The 21,476-nt window shown below is 42.4% G+C and overlaps 1 protein-coding gene across 2 annotated transcripts in view; it reads right to left on the minus strand.

Annotated features, from left to right (window-relative positions):
* The window catches only part of trip4 (thyroid hormone receptor interactor 4), a 131,118-nt gene that overhangs the window by 79,917 nt on the left and 29,725 nt on the right, over positions 1–21,476 (minus strand). For both annotated transcript variants that reach the window (XM_080493417.1, XM_080493416.1), the window contains one exon: positions 6,617–6,719. In XM_080493417.1, coding sequence (XP_080349543.1) covers positions 6,617–6,719 — 103 coding nt within the window. The remainder of the gene's footprint in view (positions 1–6,616; positions 6,720–21,476) is intronic.

Raw genomic sequence — 21,476 nt, forward strand, 5'->3', positions numbered from 1 at the left:
CGGCGCGCTCCCGACGGCTACGGCCCGTGCGGAGCTCAGTGACGTCACGCTATCCCAGGCAGAGCACGCCGAGCGCCTCTGGTGACCGGGTGGGTAATCACATCGATTTCCTCGCCGGGTCGCCGAGCCGTTTGGCGCCCTCTGGTAGTCGCGTGGGTAATTGCAACCGCTCGTACCGCCATCTGGTGGTTGCATTAAGTCATCACAACTGCCCCGCGCGCCGACGCGCACCTAGTGGCCAGATCGGGTGATTACACCGGACCGCCGACGTCTACCTCCCTCTGGTGGACGTTCGTGGTCATTACCCTCTCACCAAGTCACGCCCCTTTCGCTCCACAAACCCGCACACACACACACACACATCGCTCCCCACACTCGAACACACACACACCCACTCACACACATCGCTCCCCCACACTCGAACACACACACACACACACACACACACTCACACACACACACACACACTTTATTAGCCGGCTTTGTTTTGTATTGTGTTGTTTTATGAGATCTTGCTTGATGTTTATTGATTAGATGTGATTCATAGATTGATGATTTAGGAATAGACGTTTGTTAATAAACACTTAATAGTTGAATTGAACGATTCTTGGTGGTTTTTGTGTGCTTTTCAGCGACAACTGCTGGTTGTAACAGTCAGTGCTCGGATTTACAGCCTTCCTTTCCTGCTTCAGTTAAATTGCGATTATCATTTCAATCAGAAATAATAATTTAAACATTTTAATTGAACTTTCTTTTTTAAGACTGATGTTTCGTTTAAGACCCTAACTTCAGCTGGTGCCCCGACTTTGATTAAGTAACGGTAATATTCAATTGATTAATAGTTTGAATGGTTTAAATCAATTTCAATGATTTTAACGCTTTGGGTAATTTAACACACCTAGGAGGCGTTGGCGAATGAATGCAGGTTTTCCACGGGAATAACCCGCATTGCTTTTAAATAATTTTAAGTGTTTCATCGCATTTTCTGTGGTTAATTACCCGCACTATTATTGATTGATCTGTTACCCAGTTAACCTAATCACAACTTGAATTGTCTCTAAGCTATTGTTCATTTATTTTTGTTGCAGATAGATAATTTGTATGCTTTATTAATTAATAAATTAGTCAATTTATTCAATTAATACTCAAGAGTGCTTTTAATCATTTTTAAGTGGTTTTCGTGCATCTCAGCATCCAATTATCCAGTATTATTAATTCATAAAGCGCAAGTTTATCCAATTAATAATCCTAACTGCATTTAATTCAATTTCAATGGTTTAGCTCATTCAAATAACTCATTGTATTTAATTAGTAAACCCCGACTTTACTTAATTAATTCCAACTCCTCCTTGATTACTCCCGATTGTTATTAGATAAATAACCAAACTTGTTTGATTAACAATCCATTCTAAATTACTTGCAGATCACCTTCGGTGGTCCACTCCACCGAAGTAATTCAGCCTCCCCTCAGTTATTGACTTACAAATCGCAGGTTTGTTTCATTGATAACTTGAATCATAGGTTGCTCTCCGTAATTTAATCATCACTCGTAATCAAGTACCGTTGTTCATTGATAGGTCAATAGCCATTTGTGACGCCTTCGCAGCTTGAGCTTTTCCCCGGTTACTCCAGCGAGTCGCCTCCTGTGGGTCCACAGGCGCTTCGGTAGGTCACGCCACTGACCCGCAGTTGTCAACAAAGGAGTGACCCGTCACGCCTGTTGACCGGTCGTGCCACTGGTGGACCGCCTTCGCGATTGGACCCCGTGGAGGTTCCTCCCGTCAGGCGACCCTTTTTAGCTCAAAGCTGTTGGCCGATAACTGACTATTTACTCCAATCAACCTTTATAGCTTTGCATAACTTACACTTGGTACATTACCTTAGTAATCTATTACTCCAGTAATCCATTACTTTGGTGGCCTACCGCTAGTGATCAGTAATTGTCAACCCGTAAATAACAATTTACTTCTGTTTGGCGATTCGTTTATATGTAAATTACCTCTGACAGGGTAGAACCTTCCGGTAGCCTACCACTAGGGTAATTTGCATATTCTGATCACACGCTGACCCCAACACTGCTCATGAAATCGAACACCTTTGGTGGCTAATTGTGATGCATCCAACTGGTTTGAGGATCAGCGGGGAGCCGGAGAGGTTTCAGTCACGCAGCCCTGCATGCCACAAGATAATGACCTGTCCACTGTGACCCGTCCTATTTTCTCATCACAGTGAAATACAGTCATTTGTTATAACCTGCTGAGGATTATAATTGGCTTTTATATAATTTACTGTGTTTACACCTGGAGAATTCTGTAATTTTATGGAACCGTCTTTGACAGGGACGCGTCCGTTTATATTACGGTGAACGAGTGCGGCGTGTTTAAATGTATGAAGTACGAGAGTGCATGGTTTATGTGTGACTGTTTGAGCGGTGTGCACATAACCACTTCATACAGAGGATGTCAGGCTATTAAAAACAGAGGGGGAGTGAAGCATGGCTATAAGGAACAGAGAAAGGAAATGTGGTTTTATGTCAGAGTGCCAAATACCTTTCAACACCCGAACTGACCTTCAGCTTACGCTCAATCGCGCGCACGCACACGCACGCACGCACGCACGCACACACGCACACACACACACGATTGCTCACAGGATGTGACTATAAACCATAATGCTCATCCCTTATTACAGCAGCCAGCCTGGGCTGTATGTCATTTTAAATGTCACAGACTCCTCCACAGGGTAACGACTGATCAACCCGAGTTTGCTTTGCCGAGTGTGTTATCTATAAAGTCATCCGGCTGGAGACAGAAGCAGCTTTTGGTTATCAGATAATTGTCAGATCCATCCTATTATGTTGTAATTCTAAATGTTACCACGGTTAAAGTAATGCAAATCTTTTGCCGGTGATCCATCCACCTTCTTTTCCAGCTGAGTCAACAATACGGAGTGCAAATAAGACGAGAAGCCGTCCTCCTGCTCCTTTATTAGGATGCTGAATGGCTCCCAGACCAGCCAGGACACATTCAATCTCCCGGGGGTCTTGGGTCAACCTCTCGGGCAATGTGCCGGGTACATGGTCGGTGACCGGGGGTGGCGTCCTAATCAGATGCCTGAAGTACCTCCATTCCATGTTGATAACGGGTGAGGGCTTGGACCATTTTCTATTTAAGCTGCTTTAGGTTTAAACTGCTGGGAGACCTTTCTCTTCTCTGTGTTCTCATTCTCCATATTCACACATGACATGCCACCAACGCTCTGGCCCCGTTTACACGGCAACGTTTCAAATGCAAACGCATCGTTTTTGTTCCTGAAAACTTTTTTGGGTTTACATGGCAACGATGTCGGTTTACACGCAAACAGCAGAAACGCTGAAAACAATGTAGTCAGCGTACCAGGCCATGAGTTGGAGCAGTTTGTTTTTGCAATGAAACTACAAACAAATACACGCATGTAACAAACAATATACTATAAACATGGGTGAGAGGTAATTTGTTCAAAAACCGATCAGCCATGACATTATGACTTAGTATTGTGTCAGGCTCCCTTTAGCTGCTGAAGCAGCTCTGATCCCTCAAGTGATCTAACAAACATATTTTGGAAATCTTCTTCCTGGTCCATTTTCCAGCTTCTAACTATAAACTTGAAAGACAATGGTTCATTTTCTCCCTATAACCCCTGTCAGTGTTATGCCCTTCAACTGTCGGTGGTGAGAACGATCAGTGAATATCAAAATACACCTACATTAAGGATTGACCCAATGAAAACACGGTTGGCATCCCAACAAAACAGTGCAGTGCTGGGAGGTAAAACATGCCCTCATGTCTTTTCTTGCTCCTCTTGATGAGGCGTGAGATGGTTGGCTATGTGGGTGACAAGCAGATCTCGTCAATGTAAGCTGCTGGAGGAGCAAAAAATACTCGTGCTAAGCCCCCCTGAGTAAGATGAGCAGCGCTGCCTTGACCCATGAGATGCAGTGGGAATTGAGGTGGAAGGGAGGGCGAGAGAGCAATAGAGTGAGAGAGTGAAAAGCTCGATGGTGACAGAGGAACAAGACGGACTGGAACGTGCAGGTCAGCACGGGTCAGGATAACCAATCGGAATTCCAGCCTCACGTGCAACGATGGGAGCCTGTCGTGATCAATGCGCTCGATAACTAAAGCTCATACACTGTGAACATGCACTCAATCAAGGAATGGTAAGAATAATTACCGTAATTTCCAGACTATTGAGCGCACTTGAATAAGCCACAAATTTAAACAGAAAAGAAGTCAAGAAAAAAAGATGCTGAGGCTCCGTTTACACAACGTTTCAAGTGAAAATGTAAATGTTTTTCAACTATAAAAGTCCCAGGAGAATTTGGACTGGGAGTCATGAGACTCTGGAGGCCGGCCATTGATGCGACGGTGCATCTACTGAGCATGTGCAGAAGAGCAACTTGCTGCACCTGTGGTGCGCATGCAAAGTAGCAGCAATTCAGAAAAGTTGTGTTTTTTTCCAATTTTCACTTGAAGTTGCGTAACCGGGGCCTCAAAAGCCTGATTGTACACTTTGGGGGTGGTGGGTGTGGCCAAAGCCACAGAAGATGGCTCTGGTGAAACACAGGGATTGAACCTTTCACCTTGGGATGGAAAGACGATCCACTTCACCAACTGATTTGTTTGGATCTTGCAAATTCTGATGAGACACTAAACCACTCCACTACTGTGCAGCTTACTTTGTTTTATCTCTATTATTTTTCGATTTACAACATTCAAAACCCGATAAAGAATAAAGTGGGTGGCAGCTGGCTGCAGGTAGCGTGAAACAAGTACAAATATCCATCCATCGTCTATACTGCTTACTCTGCCGAGGGTCGCTGGACGCGACAAAAAATCTATCAGTGTTTAATCATTTACATTGGGAATTGAAGTGGTCTGTATCTAAACCACCAATAAAAAGTAAAGCGCTGATTCATAAACCACTGCAGGTACAGAGTGTGTGAGTCAGCAAGTTTCACTCGGATCAGCCGGTTATTTAAGACCATCAATTAAAGACCATTTAAAAGAAGTCTGAAATTTGTAGAGTAGCAGGAAGAGAGAGAGAGAGATAAAGGCTGAATTTACAGACTTCCAGAAGAGTGAGCGCAGCGATAAGACGGACTATTAAAACCAAGTGAGTGAAACAACGTCGGCCTGCAGAGAAAACCCGAAATGTCAAAGTATTTCCTTTCAGGGAAATTAAATTTACTTGTATGAAAGCAACCCAGCTGTTTTATAACCAGGAGAGAAAGTAACAAAGTACAACATACAAATACAACATGAATTTTGGACAAATTCTAGGGTACTTGTACTTTTATGTGTTTTGGGTGTCCGTTTCCACAACGACAGGGCTCTGAACCACTGAAATCACTACTTCTTGAAAACTGTGCCCAAGATGGAACTTTTAGAAAATGCTCCGACTCTGTCTCCGTGGAAACAGGGAAGTGCAACTTTTTGAAAATGGCTTTTTCAGGTATTCATTTTCAGGTCATAGTTATGTACAATTGATAGTGTTTTCTTATGAAATTGTAATAGTTACTGAAGCTCATTATAATTTGTCACATCTTCCTAAGTAATATTGTTTTGTCATCGTACCTCATGTGTATTTTTTTTTAAGTAACTTTACTCATACTGAAGAATATTTTACACCATTTGCTCATTTTATAATTGTAAAGTATTGAACTATGAATACGTTACTGTAGTTAAGTTGTATTTTGGGTTACTTGAGTATTTATCACAGCATGTGATCTTTTAAAATTGTAATGAATGGATGTAAAGAATGACAAATACCCACATCACTGTTATTGGTCATTTTAAGAACTTCATACATCATGTAATCGAATTTGCTCTTTTAAAAGCAACATTATAAAAAATATGTTGCTATAATCAAATTATATTTACTCTAACGTGCTTTTTTTTTTCAAGGATATAATTTCAATCACAATAAAGTACAATTTACATCAAGTGATCCTTTAAACTTAAGAATGAAAGACTTGTTCCTCGTACCTGTTGTGACACATTGACAATATTGCACTGGAAGTATTAGAAAGGGTACGGCCTCCGCCCCAAAAAAATAAAAGCTCCTCCATCGATCGGAGAAGATCTGAAAGAGTCACAGCTGCATAAACGATCCTCTCAAGTGTTTAGAGGGTTCTGAAATATTAACAAAAGAGCTTGCAGGTACATCATTTTGCAGGAGCAGCTATGGCAGCGGAGGGAAAATGTGTTTGAGTCCTATTATAAATCACACAATACAGCAACAACACTGCACATCCAGGCCTGGCGTGTCCCCCAGGCAACCTGACAGCAAAATCCTGTCTTTACAGATGGCTCTCAGACAGGAGCAGTGTGTGTGTGTGTGTGTGTGTGTGTGTGTGTGTGTTTGTTTTAATAATGGAAAATCTAGCAATCAGGAGCTGTGCCCGACATTATCACACTTCCTCATGTCTGTTTCTGCATGTGTTTGGAGCAGAGAAATGTGGAGGAGATGAGAGTTGATGGGGGGGGGGGGGGGGGGGGGGGGGGTTCTTGGTTGGCTGAGGCTAATTTCACCCACTCCACTTCCCCCCTCGCGACATGAAAGAAGTAGGACTTACAGATCTTGTGCTTCCCTTTCATGGGGAATTTCACCAGCAGCTCCTGGGGGTTGGTGCAGATGAAGACGAATGGCGAGGCAGACTCCTCACAGGTAGCGGGGGACTGCGGGAAGATGATGAAAAGAACAGTTTAGCATTTCCTTACACCGGAGGAGCGTGTCCATATTGTGTAGAGAGGACATGTTAAAGCGCCTGATGGCGTGGCGGCGATGAATCATTCAGCGAGGGTCTGTTTGTACGCCCACGTCGGGCTACATGTCCTCCATGCCTGATGTAATACTACATGCCTGACAGGAACCGATAGTTATGAGTCTCGCTGGGTCTCCGCCGCTATAATTGCACGACTAATGAGGCAGCTTCTAATGAGAGCAGCTGCAGCACTCGTGAGCAGTAAAGATGACACTAAATGTACAACAAGTGAGAATCCAAGTCTTTCTCTCTCACTCTCATCTCGGTGTGTGTGTGTGTGTGTGTGTGTGTGTGTGTGTGTGTGTGTGTGTGTGTGTGTGTGTGTGTGTGTGTGTGTGTGTGTGTGTGTGTGTGTCTACGTCGTCAAATATACCAATCACAATCCCATTTATAAAACAGTTTGTGTTTATTTTTCTATATATAATTGATATAACTCATCTATGTCTTTGTGGTCTGTGTGTATTAGTGTATTATACAAACTCATCCACACAATCCAAACACACACACACAAAAATACCCACATGTATACAAAAAAATGTTTCTATTTGTATGTTTACGGATGCAGAGATATAACTAATACAATTTTACAAATCTTGTTGCAGTTTTTCATACTGTTCTGTTACTTCCATATTCAAAAATGAATCAAGTTAAGTGATCAGGTACATTTTAAAAAACATTTTACAAATCAGATTTGAATAAAAACCACACATTATTAGCAATAAACTTGTTTAGCATGGCGATAGCAATATGATTTACAATAAATACAAAGAGGTACATTTTTTTCTGCCTTGACTTTTGTTTGGTCAAATAACAGACGTCTTTACCGTTCAGGTTTTTTTACATGATGGTCAAATTCTAGTGAGTGAATTGAATTGATCCCACTTAACTTTCATATTTTAAGTGTTATCATCTGGAATTTGTGCCACATGAATAGAAACATCGCTCAGCGCAGCTCAATCTCTGCATTTACGCATGCTGATGTCACGATGACAATAAATTTGCGACATGTTGTGCAGACGCGACAAAAAGCACTTTCAAATCTGCAGGAATTCATCATACGAGACCTCCTCCGGAACACGTGCGTGTATACCGCATGACGGACGACGCGCCGCATTCCTGTGAAGGAGAGGTTATTTTACAGCTCATAATTGACAGCAGCCTACAGCATACAGGGGCATAAAGACAAGAGAAAAGCTCTCTCCCCCCGGTGTTATTGATTGGTCTCTCAGGTGAGAGTGGGGAATTGACTGACACAGTGACAAAGGAGTCATCTTTCCCATCACTGGCAGCCAACGGCTCTCAGCTCATCCAATTTCCTCCAGCGCTATCAGATAGTGCCCATGATTGCATCTAGCCAGCCAGGAAGTGGCTCTCTTCATGACAGCATGCTTTTTCCTCCCTCGCTCGCTCGCTCAGTCCCTCCCCCCTCTCACACATACACTCTCTGTTTCACAGTCTCTCACAGGAGCCCTGAAGGTTGTGACAAATTTGGGGCTTTTAAGGCAAATCGACAGAGTCTGTACGGCTCCTGACAAGCCGGTGGAGAGATGATGGAGACGCTGATTTGGAGATTAAAGTGGACTTGAGCGTAATGATAAAATATGTAAACACTTGGAGTCGTTAGCCCTTGGTGGGGATCCTGGACGAGTCCCTCGATGGCTACTTTCAGTGGCAAATGGCAGAGTGATTTCTATTAAATTAGGTTAGAAAATTCCCCCGACTGTCCTTGAAGGAAATAACATGTGATTTATTAGAGGTTAAACACAGTGAAGGTCGCGAGTCCAGAAATGTCATTGTTATAAATAAGGTTAATGATATTCCACATTCCTAATAAAAAAAAATTAACACTGATTTTATGTGGAATCTGCAGTTTTTCTGTGCAAAACAGGAGTTTCACATGTTTTAATAGTAATTTTTGGTGAAATATCAGATTTCCTGAAGGTTTTCAACATTAGACCATAATGTTATTAGGTCTAAATGTTTACACAACATTTCAAAAATGTATTGTTTTGGGGTTTTCATTTCAGCAAAGTTTCATGTTTACATGCCAACATTTGGAAAATTATGTCGATTTCCATGGTAATGGGAGAAACGTTGAAAACCAACCTTAGCATGCCAGGCCACTAGTGGGCGCTGTGAGTTCTTTTTGAAATTGTGCGGGCAGAGAACAATACAATATAAACATTAACAGTGGGATTACATGGACATTCGTATGGACAGACGACCAAGTTAGATTGTAATTAAGGTGACTGGTAATTTAAAACTACGTCCCAGGAGACAAACATTTTATGTTTTCACTTGAAAACGTTGTGTAAACAGGACCTTCGAAGCTTTCAATTCAAAATATCTGGCAAGTCTTTACATAAAATCTGCAACTGTCACACTTGTGGTTTTGCATTAAAGTTTAATTTATATATTTAATTTGATCTCTTATGCTATAAACACAAATATTTTTTTCTCAAATATGTAATAGTTTTGTCCTCAGACTGTTTTATATAGATTTCTTATCAGATTAAGAGAATAAATGATGCTGGGAAAAGGCTTCTCCCTGAGCACTTCCATCGCACTCTGCACTAATTCCTTAGAGGTGAAGAGTTATTATCAATAGCTTTTACATGGTAAATGGATTTTACTTAAATAGCAACAACGGAGAAGGGGGACATTTAAAGGGCTCAAACACCAAGGACATTTCCACATGTGAGATGATGAAGATGGGTGTTAAAGGATTGGAAGACAAATTACTACCACCTTTCCTAGAGCCATGCTCTACCGACCGCACCAGCTTTCAGGGGATTCACCAACTTTCTTCACTGTTAATGTGTGAAAACCTCTTGAAACCTAACAAAGGAGCTAAGCAAAACAAATCCTGCTGCATGTTTGTGTTCCTCAGTCATTTAGACATCACCTGTCAAACGGAAAGCTAAACGTTGGTCAAGTGTCTCACCGAAGAGAAACCGAGAGAGCTTACCATCTGTAATGGAGACCAGATGTTTTCTAAGTGAAACATGCCACGCTGCAGTGCGGTGCAGCCTCCACATTTTATCCCTTTAGCCATCTGACAAGCGTGATCTACGTCAACTCCCGGAAAGGAAAAAAAAAAAAAAATCCAAAGAATGCGCTAATTCACTTCACTTTCTCTCGACAGTGTGTTGAGCTGCAGGTGTGCGCCTGTTCCAACAGGAGCAGTTTTCCGACATGTCGCGCCGACGTCTCGGGTTGAAGCATTAACTGTTTTCCACGTCACTAAACCGTAATTGGCAAAATGGCTCAGTGTCTCGTTCCGAAGACTATTCAGCACTTGTGCAGGGCGAGATGGGCGATCGAACCAGCAACATTCGGATTAGAAGACGACCTGCTTTGAGAACCAAGCTTGTAAACTACCAGATGGATGGATGGATGCTCTATAAGTGACCCTTTCATCCATCTATCGTTTATACCGCTTCATCCACTTGAGGGTTGGGAGCACTGGAGCCAATCCCAGCTAACCACGGGCCAAGGCAGGTTTTGAATTAAAAATTTCCATTTCCATTTTCCAAAAGCTTGTCCGTTTTTCAGTACCCCTGTGTGTTTTTGACAGAACTGAGAACGTTGTGTTCCAAATGCGTGACAAGTTGCGGAATGCTTTTGATCGGACGATCATGGGGTAATCATGACGACTAGCATATTCGCGCCGTTGTATTCTTGTGCTTTCTGGTAGCTCTTGAATTTTCTAGATATTATCAACGGTCTCAAGAGTTATAGTGATAAAAGCAGGCATGAAAAATCCCACCAGATAACCAGATTTGTTGCTATGTTCTGTGTCTAATAACCTGAACTGTCACAAGGTTAAACAATATGACCACTGTGCATTAACACGTAGCATTGAACTATTTCATGTGTAAATACTCAGTTTTCCATCTGGTGTCGTCAGCAATCTGGCCTCCGAGAGACGAGGTTCTGGGTTTGACTCTCGTGAATGTTCTCTCCGTTTGTTCATGGGATTACTCCAGGTACTCCGATTTCCTCCAAAACACGAAATCAAGATTAATTTATGACCTTAAATATGATTGTTTGTCGCAGTTTGCTCCACGATGGGACTGATGACTGGAAGCAGAATCAGCTTTGATGGTCCTGAATAGGATAAAGCCTTATCAAAGACAGATGGGCGGATAATTAATACACAGCTTTCTATTTCTTTTTTTCCCACGTCTCTAATTCTACTGGGATGTTTGATTTCCGTGAGGAAATCTGCTAAAAAGATTGAATGAAGTACTGTCTGTTCTGTTCCAATAGTGAGGCTGGTGTTGTCACTGTAAACATTAGAGAGGGATTGTGTTTACAAGTGGTGTAACTGAGCGAGAAAAAACACAAAAGAAAACAACAAAAAGAAAGATCCAGAACCTTAATTACCATGACAACATTTCTCTGGTTTAAGAGGAGGAAAGACGTTTCCTCGCTGTGGAAGAGAGACCGAGGCGGAGATTAAAGCTGCAAACCAGAGGAGAAACCTGCGTGAGCGACTTCCTGAAAAGATGTGTTCAGCTTCATTTGAGGTCATTACAACAAATTATCTGGTTACACAAGATGGCTGTATTGTCAGTGGTACTCAAGGAGACAAAATGGTGGTGGTCTTGCCGAATTCAGATGAAAATGAGCGTGGCTGCAGCCGGAGCTGGAGTGTGCTCATGTGAGACCCCGCCAGTTGCCTTCTCTTTCATCCTCCATTAGCTAATTAGCATTTAAAGCTGTTGAATGTGCTGCGTTGCCTCCCCTACCTCTCCCCCACAACCTAATTGTTTCCATTCCACCTTAATCAAAAGGGCACGAAACATTGTGGTTGTTTGACAGAGAGGGTTTCCAAAGCACCTCCATATTCATCAGGACCGATCTAATGTAGCGGGAGCCGACCTGCTTACAAATGCAATTAAAGCTGAGCTTGTTATGAAACACAGGTGGTGGATTAAGAAATTATTGAGTGAATTTACATAAACACACTACGGGTGACAGAGTCCGTCACGTGACTCGGTGTTGGCCCACTGAGTTGTTAGTGTGCCAGTTTGTTAGCATGGTGTGTCAGGCTTACAGCCCCGAGGCATTCTGGGTAGAGCACCACCTACCGAGAGCTGTGCACAGAGGAAAGCTCTCAGCCCCTGCATGACTGCCTCACCGTACACAACGTTCAACATCTCTTATTCCCTTTGCCATAACCGTTTGGGCAGCGTGAGAATGTGTCAAAGGTTTCTCTCTTATCTCTGCTCAATGCATGCTTTCACAAACATGTACATGTAACCGGATGGATATTTTTAGGTTTTATTATCTTGATTGCACTGTAGAAAAATCATAGCTTGCAGTTTCAGGTGCGTCCATTCATCCATCTTGTGTCCCACTTTATCTAAACGGGTCACCAGTCCAGCAGGGCGAGAGCATTCAGCTTTAAAGGGGACATATCATGCTAAATCCACTTTTTTAGCCCTTAAATGCATTTTGTTGTATATTTAGAGTGTTTAGAAGTACAGAAAAGTTCAAAGTAGTCTCTTCAGGTGCTCCGTTGATATCTTTATATTCTGTTTTGGTCATATTTTGCGATCGGTTTCGATTTTTCTATTCTCTATTACGTTTTTTGAACAATGACGTCACAGTATTCTCAGCTGAACTGCCAAATTAGGACATCGACATTTCGAGCAATCCGCCATTTTTGTTTCTCGCTGCGATTTTGTAGTCCAACCGAAGTTACGAGAGGATAAGTCGAAATGTTCGGTTGTTGGATGTAGTAACCCACAAGCTTCGTTACACCGTCTCCCAGCATCAGAACCTTTTCGAAGTGCCTGGTTGAGTTTTATTTTTCACAGACATGTACCCACATCTGTGGGTAAGGTCATTTTTGTGTGCGCGAATCACTTTAAGGACGACTGCTTCAGCAACCTCCGCCAGTATAAAGAAGGATTTGCCGAAAGACTTGGTCTGATTGAGCGGTCAGTTCCTTCTATCTATGGAGACGACGAACAGAGCACTTCGGTAAGCTGGATATAACGCTAAAAAGTGTGATGATAAGACGTCCCTGTCATTGTTTTGTTAGCATTAGCAGTTGCACCGTCTTCATATGTTAGCGCTGTGTGCTCGTTTTAGATTAGAATGTAACTTCTGTGTTAAATAGTCGTTGTAATACAGGCAGTATTGTAGTAGTGGGCATGGATGGAGAAGTTAGTGTAAATATAGTAACACACCATTGCGTTACATCCATATGAAGACGTTGTTCTGTAGGTGCATCATCGTCATTTTCATCTCGCTCCGCCGGGTCCGACTCTGGCTCCAACATGTATGGCTGGATGGACAAATCTTCCGTTGTTGACATTTTGTAAATAATGTGTGAATATAAAGTTTCTGCGCCGCTAGATAATTGTATCTGTTCTATCAAACTACAAAGATGGCCGAACAGGGTGACGTTGAACCGAGTGTGACCTCTGCAACCTGGAGAGGAGGCGGGGTATGAAGTGTGTCATTTGCATTTGAAGAGACCGCCCCAAAACGAGTTGCTCTCAGAAGCGCATCAGAAAAGGGGTAGAAAAGGGGCCTGTGGAGCTATAATAATGAGGAATTCAGACCCAAGCATTGCAGTTTCGCGTTGTATAGACCACAACTGTATGATTTATATGTAAAAAGGAAGGATTTAAAAGCATGATATGTCTCCTTTAACAGAGGGGGTGGCCCAAAACTTTCAGAGGCCGTCCACACCAGGAAATTGGTTAATCTAAACGAGTTCTGTTTGGCCTATCATCCACATGAGGCGGTGCTTTAGGAGCCCAAAGACAGGGTTTTTTGAACACGGGTCCCAGAGTGGGTAAATTCTAAAACCCCGGCTCGTGCCATCCAACCCCCCGGGGTGTGGACGGCAAAGTTGGCAAAGACGATCATCCGGGGAAAAAAGATGACATAATCGCCCCCCTCCTCCCCCCACCGCGGTCCGCAACGTCACCTAATAACCACAACAATCACGGACTACAAGCTGCAGAAGCTAGAAGCAGGCGGAGCGGGGCCATAGACCTATAAAACTAGAGTAATTTATAGTGGTTTATGTGTTTATGTGCAGGAGTCTACTTCTATATTTCTATGTGGTCTGTCTTCTTCTGCGTTTCTGTTGTGTTTGGTGAGTCACAGCGCCCCTAAAGGCCTGGCATGTGTACTACATGCACTGAAGCCTCGTGTTGAGCCGTGTTCATAGTGAGGTGTGGACGGAAGTTATTTGGGAGAAGGCCAGGGAGGAAAAAGATGATTTTTTTACGTCGTGTGGATGTACTCTGAGTCAAGCCCAACTTCCAGGACTTTTACAGACCGGTCTCGAGCACTACAATTCTACTGTCATGTCCTTTTCGCCCAAAACGATGGAGACACTCAACAAGCATTTTCAGATTCAAAACAGAAACTTCAACAGACAAGCTATTGTATAAAAAGAAAACGCAAACCCGTTTTCATGCAGAGCGGGCCTTAGAGCCACTAATTAACCTCAGACGTGTTTGTAAACTGTGTGAATAAACTACTGCTTTTAAACCATAAAGTCCAAGCAAGACCTCGAACCAGGAAGCGCCAATGTTGACAGCAACACACAGCTCCGATTAGAAGTGACCAATCCATTATGTTTGCTATGAAATCCATAACTGAAGGGTTTAGGAAGACATTTTAGCGCCGCATTGTAATAATAATTGTAATAACGGTGCAATATGTAATATATTTTCACCTCATTATGTAATAACACTGCATTTTGTAATAATCTGCCACATTTGGTAAAAAAAAAACCCAAACTGTTATTGTTGCAATATGTAACAAGTTATTACAAAATGTGGTAAAGTTTATTACAAAATACATTCAAGAATTTTTTAACAAAATGCAACAGATTAAAAATTCAGCGTTATTATATAATATAAATATAAAAAAAATATAAAATGTATTACATTATTACATAATGTGGCACTAAGACGTGTTATTCAGGTTCAAACAACCGTCACTGTGTTAACCACTAGTGGCCAGGCCACTGAAACACCAACACTCTGTCATGGTTCACCCTTATCTGACTTTTTGTTTATCTGCTATATTTTCCTTTTTTTGGCATTTGCATTTTATTGTTGTGGGATTTTTCTACTTTCCATCATTCGTTTTGCTTCGTCCGTTTGTTGATGTTCTTTTTTCAAGGTTTTTGAAATAATTTGATGATGGGATTTTTTTTTTCTGCTTTGCTTTAATTGGGAGGGATTTTTTTTTTTTTGTATTTTCAACTTTTGTTAGGTTTAGGCAGGTTTTTTCTTTAGGTTTTTTGCATTGGATATTTTGTATTTGTACGTTGGTTTTGTTTTTGTCTACTTCTTTTTGTCTTTCCTTCATGTGCTGTCAATTAGTTGTTGGGGTTTGTAACTTTTGACATGTTGAATGTCTTGTTCAGGTTTATTATTTTCTGAATAGTCAAGAAAAAGAGGAAGCGAAATAGATTCTGATACTTGACGACTGCCGTTTTCTTGTCATTTAACATTTAGAAAATAAAAACAGTAAATGTTTTGACCATGAGCAGAGATATGAAGTTGTGTGCAGATCAATGGCATTAAAACATCTCGTATTACTCGCTGATTGCTTTCAGTTTTTTGCAGTTAAAGGCAGGACAATGAGGAGATGAAAGGCTTCCACTGGTTCATAAACATTCGTGCCATTTGGCTTGTGTTCAAAATGGAAATGCACATTGAATAAATGGCTGCGTTCCAAAGTGCCTTCAGGAAATGGAAACAAATACACCTTAACCTCACGAGGGTGCCAACTTTTCAGAAATTTGATCATCAATCATGTGTTTTCCCATTTATTAGATCTGCGATCACAGACTTGAGAGTTCAACAGGAAGGAAATGTACATTTTTCACTGGTGCTAAAGAAACTATAAATGTTAAAATCCTGAGTCAACTCCACTAAAATAAAAAGATGCACATAGTACTCAAAGTATAAAAATGGAAAGAATTCCTCAAAACAAAGTTATTATCAGCCAGTATTTTCAAACATTTCTTTGAAATCTAGATGGGGAATGCGTTGCTGCTCTGAATCTGCTCCACGGTTCCCAGCTATGTCCCCCTCTCCCAAGGATACAGCCCCTCGCTCCCATCAGCCAAAACATTACAGTCAAATGCTAGTGGACAAACTCTCCCCAACATAGAGAAGCAGAAGCCTTGAAGAAATTCTAGAAGGTGTCTTGAGCGCTTTCACACCGGCTGTATTTAGGTCGAAATAGTTGAGTTTTTGTCCGAGGGCAGATCTGGGCTATATTAAGGTTACATTTAGACGACGACGTTTTCAAATGAAAACGGGAAACTTCCATTGCGTTTTGGTGGTGCGTTTACACGACAATGGTGCTTGAAACCACTGAAGATGGAACTTTTTGAAAACGTCTCCCAAGGTGGATCTTTTTGTAAACGTGCCGACTTCATGGAAACTGGGGAAAATGCGACTTTTCTGAGATGCTGCTACTGCTCTTGCAAACCACGGTCGTACCACTTGGCAATGTGTGCTGTTTGCTCTTGAATTCATCAGCGCTTCTCCAATGAAGTGCTGATTTACTACACCATCGTCTGCATATATGGAGTTTCTTAACATGCCCCATGACGTAGGAGAGCGGCCCAATCCCAGCCTCAGAGTCTCTGCGGAGAATCTGCGTAGCTTTGACACGGTACTTAACAGTAAGTTTAAGGCTGTTCGAGCCCACTGTCAGTTTGTGAGCGCGACCTATAACCCCCAAATGCTCAGGTTGTGTAATGAAGGGCATCGGGAGTAAAGCTTGTTCAAATCCGCTGTGGCGACCCAGGAAGTTAGCAGCTTTCTCACACAATAATCAATACTTCAGCTCAGGTTTGGCACAATAATCTATTTCAATTATCTAATTTAGTCTAGCATTGATCACTTAAAGCCTCACCCTCTCAGTGGTTACGTCTCATGTTTAAAAGACGCTGCCAAATAAATCTACCACAGGAATTCAAACTGGGGTATTTTCTGGATGTACCCCCAAGTATGGAAAATACATTTGGAAGCAGGGTTGTGGCCGACGTGCCGTAAGTATAGATTCAAAACATTCATCGGGAGCTCGGCTGAATGAAGACTGACACGCGAGACACTAAACAGCCAAATAGAAGAGGTGAAAAATTCATGCAGCACCACAACCTCTGCAGAGACCGTCAATTCAATAAAACTGCCCACTATTTAATTTGCTGGGATCGAGCCGGAGGGGACTCGACAATAACCAACTGCAATAATATGAAATTCACAAATTCATTGGGAAAAAAAAAAAAAAAGGTAAAAAGAGAAGCTGGGGCACCTGCTGCTGGAAGGAAGCCTTTGGCAATGAAGAGTAACCGAGGGTTGGAGGACAGGAAGACGGCACTAGTCCTGGATGTGATTAGATGAGTGATATCCACTGAGGTCTACCTATTCCTCCCCCCGATTAACTATTTTTACCATAAGGAGGGAGAAACTCTGATTAAAGCCACTTCACCAGCAGGGAACGGCAGGGAAGGTTCACCTAGAAGCAGATTCTGGTTGGATGCCAGACTTCCGACATTTCCAAAACAGCAGATCAAAAGGCAATGAATTACATTTCCACTGATTGGGTGCATGTTTGGGGCTTTCATTTTGCGTTTTGATTTTCGAAAATGTTCGCGATTATACAGCAACATTTTGAAAACAAGAATGTTACTAACATTATGCTATAAACATTGACAATGGGAGAGCACAGACATTCTTATAGATAGACGACCAAGTTGGATTGTTATTACCCAAAACTCTGTGGAAACGGGGGAAAACGCAACTTTTGTAGTTTTATAGTTTTTTATCGTTGACAGTCGCCGTAACAAAAATCCAACTTGGTCATTTGTCCATACGAACGTCTGTGTATTCCCATTGTCAGTGTATATAAAGTGTTGTTCTCTGCATGTGTGTGTTGTTTCGTTACAAAAAAAACCAACAGCGCCAACTCGTGGCCTGGTATGCTAACTACATAATTTTCAGCATTTCTTTCGTTTCTTTCATTTCGTTTCTTTCTTTTGTTTCCATGGTACTATGCCTTTTCACTTGTCCTGTAAACGGGTCCTAAGTCTTGAGTGTGGGAGGATTGTGTTTGAATCACAAAGCGCCACCAATTTGAGACTCAAACTAACGTGTAAAATCTGGTCAAATTCCAGATTCCCCATCCGATCTATTAACAGGCGTTATTTATAGGCTTTTACTTGAAACGAACAGTGATTTACAACTGGCGCACCTGAAACACTGCTTTATCATGACCATCTGAAAACCAGCCCCTCCCCCGTTCCTTTTATCACCAATTCCAACCTGCACATGTCCTTATAATGATGGGTCCAGCTCAAAATACCTCATATGCATATCGTACCCGTTTGCCCTTTTGCCAACACACTTCCTCCTTTCTATGAACGGCCCCAATCTCGGCGCAGTGCACACACCATGAGTTATGATCAGCATTCAATGAAAACAACATCCATCTTAATAAGAAAAAAACAACTAAAACAGGGCCAGGGTCTGACAGCAGGAACACAAACCTTTGAGTCCAAGCTTGTCAAGTAACAGCTCAACAAGCCAACACTGTTCCCTCTCCTCCATCCACAGCGTCTCTCTCTCTCCCTCTCCCTCTCTCTCTCTCTGTGGCTCTTTTCAGCTGCTGTCGGCAATTAAGGGCAGCAGAGACAAGTAATCTCCTTCTGGGCGACAGGGCCAGACCAGAACAGGCATGTGGAGTAGGGGGAGGGGGGACAGGGAGGGTAGGGAGGGAGAGATGGGGGCTGGCGAGGCTGGCCCCAGCCTCAGCCCTCGCCAGGCCCTGCTTGGCTGCACTCAATCTCAGCCCAATAAAAAGCCCTTCACTGGCAGGGTGCAACTGAGCCAGACGGGCTGGGAGCATGTGGCTTTTAAAAATGAGGAGGGTGGAATAAAAAGAAAGGGGGGGGGGGGGGGGGGGGGGGGGGTCGAGAGTAGAAATAAGATTCAGAGAGAAAGACGGATAATAAGAGTCTAAGGTGAGGAAGAGGCTCAGAGGCAGAGCTTTTGATAGATAGGGAACTACACAAAACCAACTGTGCCTACCCCCTGAAAAAAAAGACACTTTTGAAATACTGCTTAACCAGTTCTGTCAAGGCTGGTTTCACCCTGGGAATGGAGAAACAGATGGGTTGTCTCTGAGCTATGGGCTATACATGTGGGAGGTGAAAGGGGGTTGTTGGGAACTGAATGCTACAGCAATCGTTGGCCAATCGTTCTTTAATCTATCATGCTCCCCAAACAACACAAGCCTGTTTCTGGTATTCATTAACCCGCCAACAAATGCAGCTGCCCTCAGGAAACCTGTACTGTAACTGCTTTTCAGCTTTTCTGCACGCACCGGGTGTACTATTTGTTTTTCCACTGCTGCGTGGCGCAGGAACAGCATGCACGCCAGCGGCAGATATATACAGAACATGCACGGCAGGCAACATGCAGAGAAGAGCCATATCATTATGACCAACTGCATACATACTGCATACAATCGTTTACAGTAGGTTCTCCTTTTTTTGCAGCCCCAACAAGCTATTATGAATTCTGAAAGGTTTGTAAGAGAACTAGCTTTAAATTCTGCAGCAGTCTGTTCCCCAACCTCGATCAATAAGACTTGGCCATCCATGACTGCTTTTACTGGTTCACCTCTTCTTTCTTCCTTGGAACAGTGTGACAGATACTGTGTGACCACTAAAGACCAGGACTAACCAACAACCAGAGCTGCAGTTCTGGAGATGCTCTAACCCAGCCGTCCAGCAATAACAGTTGTCAAACAGGCACAAATACTTCACATCGTTGGAGCTTCTAGGTTCGATGAGTAAACTATGCCGTCTCACCTGCAATTAGAAGGTGATCCCAGTGTGCTCAGTTGTTTTCTGCTGTGATGCTAGTGTAGCGTGAAAACAACTGTGCTTGGGTGCTCACCAACTGCCTGTATACCCAACAACTTTGAGCTAAAAAAAAAAGCTCTGATGGTCCAATTAGCTCTGTATTGTGGGATTTTCAGGAGAGGAAAGAGGAAAGGAAGATATCAACATTCGTAGGCAAACATTGAGCCAACTAACATTCAATTGATATTAACAGAATTGATATTGATAATGATATTGTCTTGATGGTGACTTCTCACCATCCACAATTTTTAAGTTGGTAGCCACAAAAACATGGCAGTCCACAAGTCATCATGTTCAGTTGCCATGGAAACATGACGATCCTCTAGCTCGCTTGTGTCATTTGGACCAAAGTGAATCCAGCTTCAGTTTGACACATCCATACATCATACACACATTTCACTGCAAACATCCAATTTTTTAATCCTAAAATACTAAAAATCCACATGTCGTACACTGCATCGCACCCGGAGTTTGCCTTGTTCTATTAGTATGAGTCCTACAAAAACGAGAGAAAACGCAAAACATTCGGTGTGTTTTGGGTGCCGTTTACGTTTACTGTCGACGGTGCTCAGAGTTACTGAAACCGTCACTTTTTGAAACCGGCTCCCGAGAGACGACATGTGAGTGGCATGACTCCCAGTCCATATTCTGGTTTTATAACTACCGATATAAGTAGTTTATAGTTGAGATTTGCCTTTAATAGCATCCAATTCATCGTGTATCGTTCTATGCACGCGTGTATGTGTGGTTTTATTACAAAAAATACAACAGCACCACCTTGTGGCCTGGCATGCTAACTACTAAATTCTCAGTGTTCCTGCCATTTCCGTATGAAACTTTTCTGAAACAAAAACACAAGAATAATATTCGGAGCCACTGAAAATGCACCTTTTTAAAAAGCTCAGACTCAGGATCCGTGGAAACGGGAAAAAAAACCCAACAACAACTCAAAAACAATCATTTCATCCACATTGATTGATTTTGACAGAAGTTCTATGCGGGATGTCCTTCCTGACTCAACCTGAGGTGTTAGGAGTTAAAGTTCTTGCTCAGGGAGACGCACTGCTGACCCATGTGCAGTTACAATGAAGCCAAGCTTGCTTCCCACCACTGTCACAAAAGATCCCCTGAGAAATAAATCAGTTTCATTCATTTCATTTGGAAAACGAGAAGAGATTTAAGCCTCTGAAAGACTTGTTTAATTCATTGGGTTTAGCTCCAGTCCCCTATCCGTAGCAGCACCCTTTAAAGACATTAATTGACAGTGATTGCTCTGTCACATTGAAGCTGTGCACAGAGTCTACAATTATACCCTCATGGACTTAAATGATTTGTAAATTTTAAAAAGCTACACAGGGTTTATGCAAATGTTTCATAAGGCCGTCTAAAGGAAAATATTTCTGTCACTTTTTTTTTTTCTTTCTTTTTTCATTGAGTCAAGTTCAAACAAACTCAAACTGGCGTGTAATCCTTCCAAATTAATTCAAGAGCAACCCATGAGGAGTAATGGTCTTTCCCTTAGTGGTCAGTCAAAGTGTCAAACTCTTCACGCTAGAAAACACAAAGTCCATAAAGTGGCGTCAATCATCCGTCTGTGTTACCAGTCTGTCTCATATCGTCACATAAAATCTTGCTTATACGAGATAACTTTGACTGCATGAGAGGAGTGCGGTAAAATGTAAGCAGTCAGGCAAATGTCGTATGGTTGACATTGTTGCCCTAATTTCTGACATTTCCGACGCT

Source organism: Lipophrys pholis (genome assembly GCF_963383615.2).
Source record: "Lipophrys pholis genome assembly, chromosome: 2".
In the NCBI taxonomy this organism is placed as follows: Eukaryota; Metazoa; Chordata; class Actinopteri; order Blenniiformes; family Blenniidae; genus Lipophrys; species Lipophrys pholis.